Source organism: Rhea pennata, chromosome 1 (assembly GCF_028389875.1).
Source record: "Rhea pennata isolate bPtePen1 chromosome 1, bPtePen1.pri, whole genome shotgun sequence".
NCBI lineage: Eukaryota > Metazoa > Chordata > Aves > Rheiformes > Rheidae > Rhea > Rhea pennata.
In genome coordinates this window covers 75,955,455-75,973,592 of record NC_084663.1, presented here as the reverse complement: position 1 = coordinate 75,973,592, position 18,138 = coordinate 75,955,455, and the positions used below count along the sequence as shown (strand labels likewise).

At 38.2% G+C, this 18,138-nt stretch overlaps 1 protein-coding gene across 1 annotated transcript in view; it reads left to right on the top strand.

Annotated features, from left to right (window-relative positions):
• Positions 1-18,138, top strand: part of SCUBE1 (signal peptide, CUB domain and EGF like domain containing 1) — a 209,806-nt gene that overhangs the window by 42,076 nt on the left and 149,592 nt on the right. The window contains exon 4 of the mRNA XM_062570700.1: positions 6,751-6,885. Coding sequence (XP_062426684.1) covers positions 6,751-6,885 — 135 coding nt within the window. The remainder of the gene's footprint in view (positions 1-6,750; positions 6,886-18,138) is intronic.

Below are 18,138 nucleotides of genomic sequence, written 5' to 3'. Positions count from 1 at the left end.
ACTACTAATGGGGCTGTGGCTGTCCAAGCCTTGCAGTAAGAGCCTCCAGGGTGGAGACTGTTGGTATTCCCTAGACAGTGGCACTGCAGGTGGAAAGATGCAGGATCAAATTCATGCAAAGTTGTCTTAAAGCCCAGTGTCAAAAGCATGGGTAACTTATTTAAGAATAACTGATTGGGAACTTCGTTGTGTTTAGGCCATGTTGTCAGGAGGCTACCATCTGTACGTGTCTATCTAAAACCAGACATGACTACCAAACGAGAAGATAGAAGCTACAAGTAAGATGTCATATTAAGGAGTTTGGGTGTTTATTTTGAAAATGCTAAAAGCTGTGAAAAGGACTTTGGTGTCTTAAAAGGACAAATAGTGGTTCCCCGTTGTTTGAGAAAGGAATAAGCAAGTGACGTCAAGAGACTTGAACTCTGTGCAACTTTGATGAGGTGTCCCTAGGGCTGTTTACTTCTGCTCAGCAAATGGACAGGCATCACGCAGAGCAGCGTTGAGCTCTTGCATTAAATCAAACGAATATTTTCTCTACTATAGACAGCAAAGAAATATGTTTACTCAGGGATGCAAATAGAAGAGCATGGATTTTTATCATCTTATTTTTTATGAGCAAATTTAAGAGCAAAATACCACAATATAATAGCCCAAATATTATCCTAGCAAGCTGAGAGTATTGCAGAAAAAATGAATCATTATTTCTACCTTAGATACAGGCTTGGCTGTATTCACGGTTACTGAAAGTAATGGTTTCAATGGATTGAGTGGATTATTAGCAAAACTGTGGGGACACTATGAAAAATTTCCTTGGAATTATTGCTTATAAGAAGCACCTGTTACAGCCACATTTACACTGTATTTATGTAGTGTGAAATTTAATTAATCCCTTTGTGTGGCACAAATTAGCTACATAAAAGCATCCATTTTCAAGTTGCACATCTAGAACAGTGCAGGCAAACAAGAAGCCTGCTCAGTGGCTATTGAGATGATAGATGACTGTAGTCCAGTAAGAGATGGGAGTCTATGAGACACATCATGGGCATTTTGTTAGTTATTGTACCCCTCATACATAAAAACCAGAATGGTTCTAAATAACTGTTACATTTTGCAGAATCCATTGATCATTTTAGAATGATTTTAGTATTCATCATCAAGGGTGTCCCAGTAATCAATGCTTCATGTTTCTCTTTTCCATAAAATGTGCTGCTTTTTTCAGGAAAAGGCAGTATTTCACACTTTCTGTTTTTAAATGTCTGCTCTAGTGAACACTGTTGTAGGACCTATTTCTTTGCAGATGGATCTTTTCACAGTGAGAACTCTCTTTTCTGCCACTGTGGTAGTGAAGTACTGAATTCAAGTGCTTGTTTTTCTTTTTCCTTTGCTTCCTCATATTTTTTCAGTTTCTTTCTTAAAAAAGAGGACCAAAAATCAGGATTCTAGCCTATGGGAAAATAGTAGAAAGCTTAGGCCCTACTTTTAAATTCTACATGAGGTCTGCTCTCAGATCTCCTAGAGATATGAATGCTATGTATGTATATAGTGGTATCTCTTTATTCTAACATTTCCCCTTTGTGTATGCATATAAAGTCTGTCTAAGAAAATGGTTTAGCAGTTATTGCAATTAGCAATTATTCCATTTTTTGTGGCTCTGTCAACTAGTGTGGTGTGTCCTCCTCCCTACCTTGACAACATGTCACTACGTATATAACCATTTCAACAGGAATGCCTGCCTGTACCGTCTAATCTGATACCGCAGGCTTCACTCCTACATGCTAGAATTACTCTCTGGGCTTCCACAGCTATCTTAAAATCCTATCTTCCAAGATATGCACTCCAATGCAGCACCATGGTACTTGTAAGGAATGGAATAAGGAAGTGGGAAGAATATTTGCCAAATATTGCTGTCATTAGGCTAATTTCTAGAAGTGGGTGTTTCTTTGGTCTAAAAGTGATATACTTTTTGGTTTAGCCATGATACAGTCTCTCAAATTATCTCTATAATGTATTATGTAATTGTCTCCTTTGTGTACTGCTGTATTTGCTAACTCAGAATAGATGAGGTAGACAGTAGAAGGCTGAGGGGGATCTTTTCTCTTACAAATACGATAGATCCTCTGTGGTGCTTTGTTGCTTAAATTTGAGGAAAGTCTGGAGTATTGCTACCAGCAATCCATCTCTCTACCATAGTGTTCTGCACCAGTAAAATAGGCAGTTGAGCTTCCAAAAAGTTTCAAAGAATGGCTTACAGTAAAACTTTGAGGATCAGCTCCTTGAATCATGAATCTAAGACCTATTTTCAGAAGTCAGTAAGAAACCCTACTGTTAGAGTAAGTGAATAGGGCTCTGGCTCCCAAATGCTTTGGTGATTCTGAAAATGAGACTCAGATTTCTGAGGGGTTTGAGTGCTTATGAAAATGTTGGCACAAAAGAAAAATGTCAGAAGGAAGGAAGGGAAAAACATGGGAGGAAGTAGGCAGTGGACATAATATTCTTGACATTGACTCTAAGTAATCTGTTTCCACTTTGGTCCCTTCCTGCTTGTGGTTTTTGTTTCAGGTACCCTTAAAAGACCTCATTAGTGGCCTTCTCCCTAGATGGTATCTGAACAGGACAGTCTGTCAGAATTACTTCTTTAGGCAAAATGCTGAAGGAAGCTCCAAACTAGATCAGGGTGAAATACCAGTGGAACTAGTTTGAAAAGTTCATTGGATAAATTAAATGAGAATCCAGAGGCATTTCTTTATTTAATAAATTAAACATTCATCTTTATCAGCTGTAATGTTTCCTACCCTTTGATACTGTTCCACATTACCGCTTTCTAGAATATCTCATTTTACCAAGATACAGAGCACAAGTTTGTTTATGCAGAAGTGGTGGGTCCAGTAAGTGAGAGGTCTAATGCAAATTCTGGTATGCATTAATTTGCGTAGTGTTTCTGATGCACAGGTATATAACTACATATTTACATATGTATGTATACATATACATGTATCTGTTATCTCTTCCTCTCTTTTGAAAGTTTTCTTCCTTCCTAGCCTTTCCCTGATCTTCCTCTTCCCCTATTCTTTTTGGTCCTCAATGATGACTGGCCAATAAAAAAGCTCAGGCTCTAGTCTCCTTGGGAACAGAAGTGTGCCACTCTGGCTTTAAACTCTGTCTAAACAATTATAGCTGTTGCAGTGACTGTTGCTTTAACTATTTATTTGTGATGGTAGGGAGTAGCTGAGGGCTATGCTGAGTTATTTCTGTACACTTCCATCAAGGATTGCTTTTAGTAGAGACAATCACAAAACAATTTTTTGTGTAAGTGTTGAAGAGAATGGTTTAAGGACATATTCTTGCCTTTTCATAGTTTTTCTTCACATTTGAGGATGAGGGTTGGAGCAGCTGTTTCAGACGACCATAACCTTTTCCCATCTTTCTGTGAGTGGATTATGTAGGTTTGTGGAAACCTTGCTCAGGCTCCTTTCTTGGTATCATCAGTACAATTTTAAGGCTCACCTATTCCATAAGCAGTGGATAAAGAACTCTAAGAATCAGTACACTGTCAAGTGGAGAGGCCAACCTGGGTGACACAACTTCAGACAGACAAGGAGGCTAGGAAGTGGAATTGAGATTTCATATAATTTTAAAGGAAGTTAGGGAGCATCATCCACTGCCTTGGGGCTGCAGTCCCCAGGAGACAATCCTGGTCTGGCCTAAGATGACCAGTGGTACATGATTTTGTGCAAAAGATTGCCAAAGAAAATGTGTCTGCTCTAAAAAAAGAAGAAAAGAAAATGTTTATTAAAAGTAACAAAGCGAGTTTTGTATTCATGCTTAATACCTTTAAAAATCATTAAAATGGATTTAGTTGGGGTTTAGGGCAGATATTCAAAAGAGGTTTTATATTATCAGAAGTGACTATTTTTCTGTATCTAGAGTTAGGCCCTGGGGTAGTTCTCCAGCAGGTGTAAACTGTCATAGAGTGCTGAAAATTAAAGCTATTGAGGATCCACTCTTGCTTTCTTAAAACAGTCAAGGGCCCAGTTTGACATGCAGAGCCTCCAAAACTGGAGCCAGAAGAGCTTTATAGAAAAACTGGCTACTTATTTTTGTTGTTTATGTGAGAGTTAATCTCTAGTAAATGTGGTCCAAAATGCAATCACATATGCTGCATTACCGGTGTTTACATGTTCAGCTGGGTAACTTGAGCTACATTGAACTAGAACTGCACAAACAATGAAAGAAAGAAAAAAAAACCTTTGGCAGCTAGTTCGTTTGTGAACTCTGAAGAAATTCAGATAGCTGAAGCAATTATTCTGCCAGATCTATCAAAGCTTGTGTTCACTGAGGTTCAGTGGAGTTCTCTAACTCCAGAAGACTTTTTTACCTCATTCTCTAAAATAGATTAATAATAGGCTGACCATAAGGTGATTTTATTGGACAAAAATAGCATGAAAATAATTTAATAAATATTTTCCAGGCAGTCATGACCAATAGATTGTTTGGTATGGTGGATAATAAGTAATGTTGCCCTTGAAGACTGCAGTAATGCAGTGTGCTTCAAAAAGCCTGATCCTCATGTAGGATTGAGACCTAAGAAGAGAAAGTGCTAATCCTACATCACCAGGCCAGGATTTCTTGGAAGGCATGTGTATGATGGAGATGGAGATGTCCTAGATCCCAGCTACTCCTTTTCTTCATAAATACGTATTAAAATCTTTTCAAGCCAAATATTTGAAAACATTTGGAAGCAACTCCTCATAGAAAACCTTCTCTAAGAGTTTGAATGGTAATAACTTTTATTCTAGCGTATGGATTTCGGGGTTGGTGGTAAATTTGAGCTATCTCATTATGGAAGTGGTAAATCACCAACATTTATTATCAAGAGCAGAAAAAATGTTTATAAATCATTGCATTTGTTTCAGATTATTCATCAGAGCTGGAAGGCAATTGTTCAAGTTGATTTGTGAAACTATAAACAGAATGCTTGGAAGGCTACATACTTTTTATCAAAATTTTGGGTTTTGTACATGTATCAACTGAGACTTTTTTCCTTCAGTAAATGTTCCACTTATCTTCCAGAGAGAAGAATCTAGATCCCAGTGTGTTGTTTTGAAGGAACAAGCTTGAGTTGGTACTAATGTTCCCAGGGCAGCAAGGCCTGATAACTTGCAGTTGAAGGCTCTCACAAAGTTGTCCTATTGATCTTTCCTTCCTACACTGCAGTAGGCAAAGAAAGTCTGCACTTTTCTTATGTCCTCAAAACTACTCTGGTGGGGTTATGGAAAAGATTCAGATCCAGAAAAGAATAAGAATGGTATTGATACAGAGAATATGGTGCAATAGTGCTTAAAGATATCCTGGGGAATAAAAAAAAAATAAAAGAAAAAAAAGAAAAAAAGAGGAAAGGACTGTCTATGCACTTTTATTGTAGTTCCAGATAGGAGGAGGCTGTCTGGTTTCTCTGGGCACCACTGTAATTACCCTAGAGCTCTTTTTTTTCTGTGCAAGAAGAGCTATGATTTCTGTCATCTACACTGAAACACAAGCAGCACACCAGCACAGATGCTGATAACAAGCTTGGCTGAGCAAGCTGCCTGAACCAGCTTGCTTTCTTGCATTAGTTACCAGCTGAATTTCTTCAGCCTTTCAGAGCTCCTGTACTGCCCTGGAAGAGTCTAGGCCCAAGAAGCTTGATTTTGCCTTAATGTATTATGGCAAGTCTTGGAGGAATTAATTCTACAGGAGCTGTGCCAGCCCTTCTCATGAGGTTTTGAATGTTGCAGGTCATTTGGCTCTGTTGTGCTCCCTACCCTCTTGCCCCTGTAAAAAAAATTAAAGCAAAACACACACTAACTTGTTTGCTGACATGTTGGCACATAACTACAAAATAGCTGACTGGTTGCAGAGTCTCCATAAAGGAGCGAAATATGGATTTCTCAGGTGGCAAGTTGCTCTCTTATCCAAAGAGGAAACAGAGTATGGGTATAACTTTTATGAGCAAAACAGAGAGCTGCAAGGTTGAATGTGGGTCAGATATATTTTAGTGGCAGTGCTCTCACAGTACTGAAACATGTGTCTCTTTTAAACATCACAGCATAAAATTTTTAATGCCAAAGAGAGGTGAAGGGGGGTGGGCAGGGACCCTCAAAACAGCCAGTAGCTAATGCTGCCTTTGTGGTTTTATATATTTGCCTATTAAAATGACAATACAGACATGGAACATTTAGATTTAAGAAGCCTTCCTTTCATTAAACAACATTAAACAAACTGACAAAGTAGGGGGTTATGACTCCAGTAATTGAAACATGCTGTTCTGTGCAAGACCAGAACTCTATAAAGACTCTTTTCACCCAGTAATGCCCTTTGTGTTTGCCTGCTACCCCTGCTAGAAATTACTGTAGGCTGAAGTATGTCTTTCCAAGTAGAGTGGGAATGACAGAGCGCAACACCACTCTTGGCAGATGGGGTCATAGCCCTTTTAGGACGTTAACATTCGTTGTGCATTGGAAATCAATTTGCAGCTCAGAGTGCATGGAAACTTAACTGCACTCCCCTCTTCACAGGTCTTTTAATGTTAACTTTAAACGCAGGATGCAGGAAAAAGAATTAGATGGATTAATTTGGATTAACTCTGATGGGGTCTGGGTAGTTCTCATTAGTTTAATATTTACAGTGTGCCTTTTAGTGGATTCCCTGCTCTGTTAGATATATATTTTGAGTCTGTATATTACTTTGAACTTCCTTTTTCTTCTCTCGTAGATGTTGATGAGTGTCAGGATAACAATGGAGGATGCCAGCAGATTTGTGTAAACACAATGGGCAGCTATGAATGTCAGTGCAAAGAGGGCTTTTTCCTGAGTGATAACCAGCATACCTGCATTCATCGCTCTATTGGTAAGTTTTCAGTGTGTGATGTGTGCTTTTGAGAATAACTGTATTAGAAACACAGAAACTGTTCTTAGTTTTTCTTTTATCCCTCAGAGCTCTGAAAATCATTGTATTTGTTGGTTAGTACTGGTTGATTACTCCACAAGGCAAACTTGTAGCACAAGAATAAATAAGACAAAGCTGTTAATATGACATAGGAATATACAGAGTTCAAACAGCAGCCTATTGGGACAGGCAGAGAAGAGACTTTCAAATGGCAACTTTGTGCTTCTGACTTTTCTAAACACTAAAACATCTCTTGTCTATTTTTGCTTATTTGTCTGTTTATTGCTTAAATGGTCTCTTGTCTTCCACCTTTGAGAGCATGATATCAAAGCTTAAATCAAAATGAGCAGCTTTCTTCTGGAAGTTTTACAGATTATCTTCTTTTGCCATATAACTCATTGCTTCATTACAGATTAACAATAGCTGATATTATACTGACATGTCTTTTTCCTTTGGTTCACCTGTCTAGGGTGAATTAGAAAACTGTCTTTCTGTTGCCTATGCACTAGCAGTGGAAATAAGGACTGTCTGCAGAACTGTGATCCTAGTCTGCTGCTGATTTTAAGTGGAATAAGCTGCTCTCCTTTTTTCTATACATGTCAGGCATGGAAGACAAGTTTGAGTGGAAAGCGGGAAAAGAAAACAGCATAGCTATAAATCTTGGCAATTAAGGGGGCTCTTTATGTGTTCATTCAGACTTCTAGTGGCCCTGGCAACAATAATAATATAGGCTAGCAAACTCATTTACCAATAGGTAACAGAAAATGGCAAAGTAGCAAGATGAGTCTGATGATCAACAATATAAGCATGCTGTAAATTTCCACAAGCCATGCAGTAGTTCTGAATTATGAGTCACTAAAATTAACCAGAAAATCCTACCTGAACATAGAGCATGAATTTAGTCACTCTGTTGACAGGAAAACAAAACAGGCTGAGCTTCTCAGAAATGTAAATGTATTTCTGGCATCATGTGCCTGTTTACACAGAATTTTAAAGACAGTTAGTAAATTTTCATTTTTAGAAATGTGAAACTATGGAGTATATTCACAGTTCCACTTTTTAAAATGATTGTTAAGTTTTAAGAAACTGAGGCTTTTTGGTTTTGACAAGGACATGCAATTAAGCTCCATCAACCAGTGTATTTTAAAGGTTGTTCTCTAATAGGTTTTTAGTCATTCTTTTCAACATAAATTGTTCAAATTTCTGTCCAGCATAATGTAACCCTGACACAAAGATATCCAACAGAGCAAAGAATAGTAGCTGGAGGCTTAATGAAAACCACTTGCAGAGCACAGCGATACAATCATTATTCCAATTTGCACATTATAAAAATTCCCAGCTGTAATACAAGAGAATTTAGTTATCCAAGATGGAAACTAATGAAATAAATGAAAAATGAGACTCTAAAGGCAAAAGGTTTTGTAAAGAAAAGATTTATTGATGGAGATGGTGAGTTTTTATGGCAAAGAGGATTCCTACTTTGCAGGAAGGACTGGAGGGATGAATTTGAAGGTTGCCTGCTGCATGCACATAATAAAAACGCATGGTATGCATATATTTGCGTTAATTTGTTTATAAAGAAAATGAAAAATAAGACACAGTCATTTAATTAAGGTATCATCAAATTATTTAAGATCTGAAAAAAAAAATGCAAATAGCCTGGAGGCAGTTACAAAAGTATATTATGAACAAATGCTTTGCAACTTTTCAAAAATAAAGTGCCAGTTTACAATATGAGTAACCATTACACTGTCATGTCATGATCCTACACTTAAATGCATTGGGTGGGTATGCGGGAAGAAGAAAATGAGACCAATGATGCATTTTAGTTGTCAAAGGTAATTGAACTGCAAATAATAAACATGCATGCTGAAAGAGTAAGTGTCTTTTTAAATATCCCTATTTACTCACTTTGATGTGTCTCACTTTTGAGTGCCTCTGCAGAAACTACTGGAGTGCAAAAGTACAGAAATGCTTTCATCAAAGTAGTTAGCCAGAATTATGCCTAGTGCTAGATTGTGTCTATACCTCTGTTGGTAAACAAGGGTGAAGTAGGCAAAGGCATAACATACATCTAGCATTGCAATCCCAACACAGAGGCTCTGATCTGACAATGCGCTTTAGCAAGCTTGTTGACTTTAAGCATAACAAAATCCATTAATTGCAGTGGGATTACATTTTTATCTCTGAAAAATGCATATGCAGTCACATGATCTGCATGTTCCTGACATCATCAAAAGTCTCTTCAAGGACTCAGCTAGTCTGAAATAGTCTACCACAAGGTTCTTCATGCAGTTCCCTACCACCTTTTCTTTCTTGTTTTTAAATGCAAAGTCCTTAGGTTGCATTTGGTGGAATGAATCCAGAGTAGAAGAACTGGTAGCAAAGCCTTGGCAATGCCCCATCTGCAGGCCCAGCATGTCTACCTTCACCCTCAGTGAGGCTGGTGCTGCTCATATGCTTTGAGCTCATCAGCACATTCAAGCGATATGCTAGTTTCAGGTCTGAAAAATGGCGTAAGATACTTGTGGGGGGGGCAGGGATGTAAGCAGAGGCAGGAGTATGTCTCTTTTTGCTAACTAACCAGCCAAGGGAAATGTATTTCCTGACAGGAGGCATCCTTAAGATTGTTGGCTGCTGTGTGCACTTCTCCAGCTACCAGAGATGCACTGTGTCAGTCTCAGTGCTTCAGGAATGGAGTGTATCATCACACTGCTACCCCAAAGCTGTGGTTAAAAGCCACCCTGGAGTTCAAGGCAGGGGCTTTTAACATTGTCATGTTTGCTTGCCATCTAGAAGCGTACTCATTATTTCCTGCAGGCAAAAAGGATTAATGATCTATAGAGAAGGAGGAATTTTATATCGATGGGAGCCCAGGCTGACGTTAGTCAGTGCAAACCTTAGCTTCCCAACATTTGCTTTCTTTTATTTTCTTCATTATTGGCCAGCTGATTTCATATAAATTTGAGTATCTTTTGGGAAGAGGCTATGCCCAGTACAACTTACCTCATTTATTTTTGCCTATACTGGTTTGCTTACAATAATGGCAGCAACAACAGAGAGAGAGAAAGGGAGGGAAGATGATGGTAAAAGATATGGAAAATCTGGTAATTGTTTATCTCTATTACATCTTAATTGCAATAGTAGGTGTAAGCACTGTGAATTATACTGGAGACACATTTGTATTTCCTCCTGACTTAAAAAGAATTAAAAAGCTGTTACTAGAACACCTCCAGCTCCAGAGGGAGCATGTGCTTAATAAATGTGGAAATTAGTATCATACACTACAGCTATGACTGAGTCAGGTGAGTGGGTTACAGCGTGTCTTCCTTCAATTTGATAATAAGTGAAAAGCCCAATTCAGCAAAGCCTTTGAGACGTCCTTAATGTCCCAGTGATATCAAAGTTGGTTAAAAATCTGATCTGGGCCTAAAAGCATCAAGATAGACAGAGTTTAGCTATATGCCTGTAACTCTGCTCAAGTTCAAAACGATATGGAGCTCTAACTTCATTTTAAGGGTACAGGATGCGTCATTGTGTTACATCAAAGTTACTGTGTTCAGGAGCCTTGGCTACAAACTGCCTCTCCAACCAAAATCCCCACCTTAAGCAGTAGAGAAGGCTACTACTGGCCTACACCCAGAAAGCAAGTGTCCTGCTTGCACAAGGCACTAGGCAAAAAGGAGGTCTGCTTATAAGCCTGATACTTTAGGATTTCTGTAGCTAGGAAGACATCTGTCATTTTAAATCTCAACCCTTGAATGTCTCCCTAAACTTAGCTATACTAATGATTTTAGATCTGATAATAATTCAGTAACAATATTTTGTTTATACTACTAGCGTCAAGTAAATGAAAAAGGACGGTGCAATTAGGAGTGGTAATTTTAAGTAGAGACGAGAAGAGGTGGAGAAATACTGGGCTATAGAAGTCTGGAAATTATAATGGTCTGGTCAAACAGCGGAAAAGCTTTTTACATGGTTGTCACCATCATTTTCAGGCCTCTTAAAAAGCCATTTCACAAGGAATTGCTTTTTCACTTCCGCTTATATCATTAGATTTATGCTCTTTGCAGAGTTGTGGGTTCCTATGCACAAAATCGAATTACCACAATTTATCAAATTACCATGCTATGACTGAGCTTCAAAAATTGCTTGTCTCTTTCTACACTGGAAGTGCAACAGTTTAGTCCTTGAGGAAAGAGATGTTAAGTCAAATTGTCTTGCATTTGCCATGGGCTAAATGTGTTTATGAAAAGAGTTACTATGCTTCTGTTGATACATAATAACCTGTTAAACTTGATTATATGCTTAAAGCCTTGTTAATTGTGCAGTAGTAGCACTGGAGTCCTCTAGTGAGCTGACATCAAACTACTGAGTTTCTTCTTGCTCTGAGGACTATAAAACTGCCTTTGTTCAGTTTTTTACTTTCCTACATTCCATGATTTATTATTATTTTTCACCTATTTTTGTAATCCGATGGGATTTTATAATGGCAGAATAATGCTAGGGCTCCTAGGAAGGAAAAATGATCCCCAGTCAGGGTAGGAGAGGTCTGCAGATTGGGACTGTGAACTTTGTTCCCATCTCTAGTGCTGATGCCTTGTGTGACTCTCTAGGCAAGAAGGTTATTGCGACTCAGTGTTTTCTGCAAAGCATTTTAAAGGACAGAGGTGCTTATTCTGCAGAAGCACAATAGTGTGTTTATATTTAAAATAATGTGGAAGGACGACTTTGAATAATTAAATGTTGCCAGCATGGTTTTAAACTTTACAAAGTACAGGGTTTCTTGTCTCAACTCTGAAAGCTCTTTCACAATGATGTAACCAGTTAAATTACTCCATTGCTTGAATATACTTTGCATAGTTATCCTGAGTACAGGCATCCCATTTACTGGAATAGGATTGCCTTATTTGTCTTTTTAAATTGGAATCATAATATGATTGTAAAGCAGAGAAATATTTATAAAGTAAATTTTAAGGAAATAATAAATATGCTTTCAGGTAGCATGAATTTTGTCTGGCCAAACATAGTGTGATCTTGGAAGCATTTCCCTAAAACTGTACACAGTATGACCAAAATATAGTAGAAGTTCATTTGTTTATGCACTACCATGGTACATTTGAAAAAATAGTTCATTTGATTACCTTTCATAGAATATAAGATACAGAAAGTATTCAGGAAAAAGATTTAATAAAGCCTTTTAAATCTCAGTGTGCCCTGTTAGAAGTGTTTGTAACCTTTTTAAAAGTGTGTATAATCTACAAAAATTGCTGTGCTTTGGTTTCAGGGATTCTTATTTATTCCAGCTTTCCTGGTGAAGGGCACCTCACATTTGCTTTCTCTGTACAATGTCCTCTGCAATAGAAGGATTTTGTGACAACAGGCAACAGCACCTGATATAAATAAAACATAACCTTTGTTAGGCCTGATCTCCCAGCTGCCAGGTATCAATGATTTATGATTAAGACTAGTAGAGTCAGTAAAGTTACACTGGTGTAAAATTAATGCAAGTGAAATCTGGCTTAAGTTCATCTGTGAGGGGAAGCAGCAATTGTATATTATCATAAAAACAGTATAAGGTGAAAGTTTAGGACAGATGTAAGAGTAAGTGTAGTATCCAAATGAAATCACAAAAGCAGTTTTTTCAGTAAGACATCAAAATTGTCAATAGTTCTCAGTCATTATGTATAGCATTTTGCTTTCAAGGTGTTCAATAAATATCAGCTTAAATGATGATTGCTTAGGATAGCATAGAATTGGAGGCAATGGCATGCCAGTTTCGGCTTATAAAATTGTTAAATGTATCTGAAACCTGAGGTTGCAATCTTCCTCTTATAGGTAAGAAAACAGAGGCCCATACTTCATAGTACTGTCTAAAGCCTTTGTGACTGTGTCTGAACTGCAGGATAGATTCACCCCATAGACCACATGAAGTCCTGTTCCTCAGTCCAGATGGAAACCAGAATGTGAGGAAATGGCATAGAATATGGAATCAAAACAGAGCTGTGGTATATTCTGAAGCTGCAGAGTTAAACTTAGCCAGGTAGGAATGGTTGCAGGACCCTGCTGGAGTTCCTAGGCACCATTTCAGAGCCTTTTCATCTTTATACTCAGGAAAATGTGAAGCTCCATATAGTCCACCTTAGTTTTACAACTCACTTGCTTTCTGAAAGACAAAATATTGCTCTTTAAAATGTTCTGGGGCTTTGTTTAAGGTTTGATTCAGAAACAAAACCAAATTTTGTTGAGTAATCAGTACTCTCCCCTGCTTTACTTCAGCTGAGATTGAATGCAGTAGCAAACTGATGGGTTAGCCTAATGCAGTGGTGGTGAGTTCATTGCAACTCAAAATAGAAATCCAGTAACATTTAGGAAAAATAGCAGATTTCCAGATTTTGCCAAAAGCTATAATTGAATTCTAAGAATGTTATGCAGAATTTGTCCTATAGGACAAATAGGTCCAATATTCAATATCTTGACCAATATATGGACCAATATATAGTCCAATATTCAAGGATACATAATCAGAATAGATAAAAAAGAGGAAGGGTCAAAGAAACATAACAATAAATAAAAATTTAAACTATAGATCTAGATGTACTAGAAAACATCAGCTAGTGAGTAATTAAGAAGTCACGTGTGTAACTTGCATATAGAGCTTGAATGGTTGTTAAAGCAGATTCAAACTTAAGCAAGACTGACTAAATAATGAAGTAGGACATACACATGTTTTCTTGTTGAGCCAGAACCTGAAATAGTATAATGGTGTGGTAGTTGTCTCTGTGTGGCTCCATTACTACAGTCACTTGGAAGGGATGAAATTAAAGGGGAAAAAGAAGTGTAAAATAATGGTGCTGCAGATACCAAGAAGTGAGTCTTGGAAAGAGGAGCTGTTTGAAATTCCCTGCAGCAGTGTTACAGGCAGCCAGCCTACTAGGGGAGCAGAGTTTGTAAGTCAGATCAAAAATCTCTCCACACCTGTGTGACAGAAAGTGCAGTGAACAATCTGTAGCACAGCTCTTGACTGACTAGCAGTGCTGACAAGATGGGCAAGCTATACGCACGAATGGGAAAACACACTGGAAAGCAGTACGTTCAAAAAAAATTAGAGAAAATATGCAAACGGGCCTTTCACACTCAATCATTCAATAGCACTGGAAGTGAACCAATATTCTGCTCATACTGTCTGCTCTGGATATAGCAGGATTATACTAAATAAAAGAACTGACATGTTTTTTAAAGGCCTCTAGCATCCAGTTGACTGAAACATCAGGTGAGAAAGAGCTGGGAAGAATATTAAGCCAGAGTGTTCTAGAAAAACCTTGCGTTCACACATGCACCCAACAAATGGAGTCTGTTTTAAGTATATCATATACCGTATGTGTCATTCTGTATGTCTCTAATGCCATCAATGATATAATGATGAATTCAGGGCCAACTCTGAATTCTGTGTGAAAGATACTTGGTGTCTTTCATACCTGCTGCATTCACTATGGGCCTCTCAATGTATGTCTCTCTCTGTTTTCCACTGTGTAGAGAAATCAGCCACAGACCATATTATTGATACTGCTATCCTTTTCTGCTATTCATGACAAATTTCAGAGATGTGATCCAGCAGGGAGCTCTTTAGAGGCTGATGCCACAATGTATTTTTGGCTGTAAACCAGTAGGAATTGAAGATATAAATGCTAAATGCCTGTTCATATATGCTTTACCATCTTGTGTATAGCATGCATACTGAGCATTTAATGAATGCCATTAATTATTACATTCCATGTAATTATTTTGGAGGTTGCTTTGGGCCATCATCATACAAGCTAGGAGTTAATGGAAATAAGAAGGAAGATGTTTGTATTTAATAACAATGTAACTTTCCAAGCCTAATAACTTGCATGTTCTGCTGAGCTTTACATCTGAAGAGTATCTGGGTAGGAAAATTGTTGTTGTTATGACTGTTCCTGATGGTATTTTGGGTTTTTGTACTTGAGTACCAGTCGAGAATGAGCTAGATCCTTCTAGGACTTGTACAAACTTGGAAAAATTACAGTGTGAGTAGACAAGGCAAACACAGGGCAGGGAACAACACAAAACACATAGTCACAGCGAATGCTTTCATGGCAGAAACATTGTGGTAGTGCCATGCTGTATTTTTAAGAGGAGGCATAAAGGAAGAAAGCAGGGAGGTAGGAGTATATCAGCTAAAAGGAAAGTAACGGAAAAAGGGGAGCAGCCAGATGGATGGGAATGAAGTGAAGGGGAGGAGAACAGACTGAAGAAAAGAAGAAGGGTGTGGAACAGTCAGCACTAGGTAAAATCTATATCTCTGCTTTGTCTCATTAATGTCCTGGCTCAGTAATGCCATTTCTTTTTAGTTTTCCCTCTCTCTTTCCAGTTTTCTTTTCACTTAGCTAATTCCTTTCCTACCTAAACTACAGTGTAATCAAACCACCTGAACCACATCCATGTCCCTTGAAAACTGATGTTATTCTCAGTGGAGTAGGTCATGTGCTGAGATTGCAAAGCTAATCTGCTAATCATGCGCAAGTGATCAGGATGATATCCTTGTGAGAGTTCAACTCTTGTGCTTCTCCTGAGAGTCAAGAAATGCAGAAGCACAGAGGTTAAGTATAATGGAGAGAGGAGCATCATGTGATGTTAGAGTTCTGGCCAAAGTCAAAGTTAATTATTCTCTGAACTATGTTCCCATTGAAAAAAACTCTGAACCTGTGCAATGAATCTTTTTGTCTGATTTTTCTGCATAACACATAGTATGACTGAGCCCTTTCAAAAGGCTTTGCCTGACTTACCAATACCAAGAAGTAGAAAATACATTTCTTTTATCATCCCAACATAAAGCACTCACCTTAGAGTAAGAGCAACAGCACTTTTGCCTCTCTTGAGTATGGAGTGCCTCCTTTAAAAGGTCTCTGTGTTTATAGCTGATTAAATCATAGCACGTGTAATGTAACCCAATATTATCCAGTACAAAGTGCTGTGAACACTATGTTATGTTGGTGATTTACCAGAGTTGGCAGGTTTTCTCCCTACAGGTAACATGGGCTGGGGATAATGTAATAGCTGTTATCTTCAATCCATATCAAACTGCAAAGTCGTAGACAAGCCAAGACTAAGAGCCTCCATACTCAAACACTAATTTTTGTCAGAAATTCACATGATGAGTGTTGGCATTTCAGTATTTGGTGTAAGGAGAGTTGGTTATTTAAACTGACATTTGTTTGGAATTTTAGAAAGATCAAGTGTGGGAATTAGCAATGTGAACAGTTCTTATGACCTGCATTTCTCATTAAGGAAGATGTATTCTCTGTCTGTTTTGAAAATGAACTGCTAGTAATTTGCTCCTCTAATTGCTAATTAATCAAAGGTTGTTGAAGGAGTCTATGAAAACGGTCTCAGCGTCCTAAACTCCCTCTAAAATAGGGGCTGTTATGCCATGTGCTGTAAGTTATGAATATGAAAGTTAAATAATTTGCCTAAGGTTACGCAGAATTCTGTAGAAATCTTAAGAATTAGAGACTTCCAGAAAAGTTGTGAAGGAACCATTTGACAGAGTGTGTCATTTAATTGATATTATGTTGATTTCACCAAATTTGTTTTGTAAAACTGAGTATCTGGTTTTTTGTATGCTCCTACTATGCAGATATCCTAAGCACAATTCTTTTGGTCTGTTTTTTAGTTCTCTTCTTTCATCCCTGGTACACTTTACACTCAATGATTGATGATGAAGTGCATGTACAAATTTAAGAGCAAAGTGTGGCACATGCACCTGGGTGGATAACAGTGTCTTTTGCAAGTCCTCTCACTCCTTTCCTCCCCATATGTAGTTCACCTGCTTGTTTTCTGTTGACTCAATCCTGTAAATTGAACAATTTGTGATGGTGTTGAGCAATTTCACTTTGTACTGAAATTCAAGGTGTCTGACGGCTCTCCATACTGTGCTCTCATACTGGGCAGGCAGCCAAATTTATCTTGGGAATGTGTAGGCTCTGGAAAGTGAGGTGTAATACAACTGCCTGGATAGGTTAGCCAAATGTTGTCAAAATTATTTTTGCAAAAAATGTGGTTTTCCACTAAACCAAATTTTGTTCTCTGAAATAGCTATTTTTCCTGTAATAACAACAACAACAGTAAATATTTGTTAGCATTATTATTCATGGAAACAAACATCAAAATTCTGAAGCACTGAGACTTGGAGTTGCTGCCCTCGGCACTGCAGTAGTTGTGGTTATACAGCCTTGTCTGCCTCCATAGGCCAGGCAGCTGGATTTCATCCGTTGTAATGCACTGCAACATGCATGTCCATGAAACACCCTAATCAAGAGGGAGGACTGGACACACAATGTGAGAAACAAAACAAGCACGAAGCCTGATCTGTTGAGTGGAGGAGCATATTCCCAGCAGCATTTCTGAATCACCTGTTTCTTTTCTCAGCTGAAATGTTTCCGAGTTGGGGGAGCTTTCCTGGAAAAGGTCAAAGAAAAACAAAAAACCTCCTGTGAGTTCTGTCAAGGGGCAGCATTCAAGCTGTTCTTGAGGTGACCCTGGCTCACCCTGACCACTGTATGTTTCCCCACATGGTCTTCTGCAGTACGAGTTTGTGCTCCTTGCCTCCCCAGACAAAATGCTTTCAGAACTCCCTCTAAACTTCCTAGGAAGAGCCATACATTGGCCTAACAGCATGCCTAATGGGCATTTAACTACTCTGCTCTAATTGAGGTCAGAAAAATATATCATTAAAAAAAATCCTGCAATTGCTTGTTTTAAACCACTATTTGGTGAGCAATACTTTCCTGGCTTTATCTACGTCTGTGTCTTGAATCCTGAATAGTATGTTTACCTGAACATTTATTTTGAAAAGGCTTTGTATGGAGATCTCAGCATGACTTTTTGACATGTGGCTAAGTTACTATTTGTCTTCAATTGGCATTAGTTGAAAATACCTCGTGCTGTGGAATCTTCTAAGAATTCACAGAAGGAGATAGTAAGCTGTCATTCTTGAGCTTGCTCTCTGAGAAGCTGACTACTTATCTGCTTAATGAACTCTAAATTAATCCAGAGGATTAACTGTCAGGAACTGACTGAAATGCTCCATGCAATCCCACAGTGGAGTAAAAATGCAACAAAAACAGTAAAATCAAAGAACACCGGTAGTAAGTCTCAGAAGTTAAATCACTTCAAAATAGAGCCTTGGTGGGA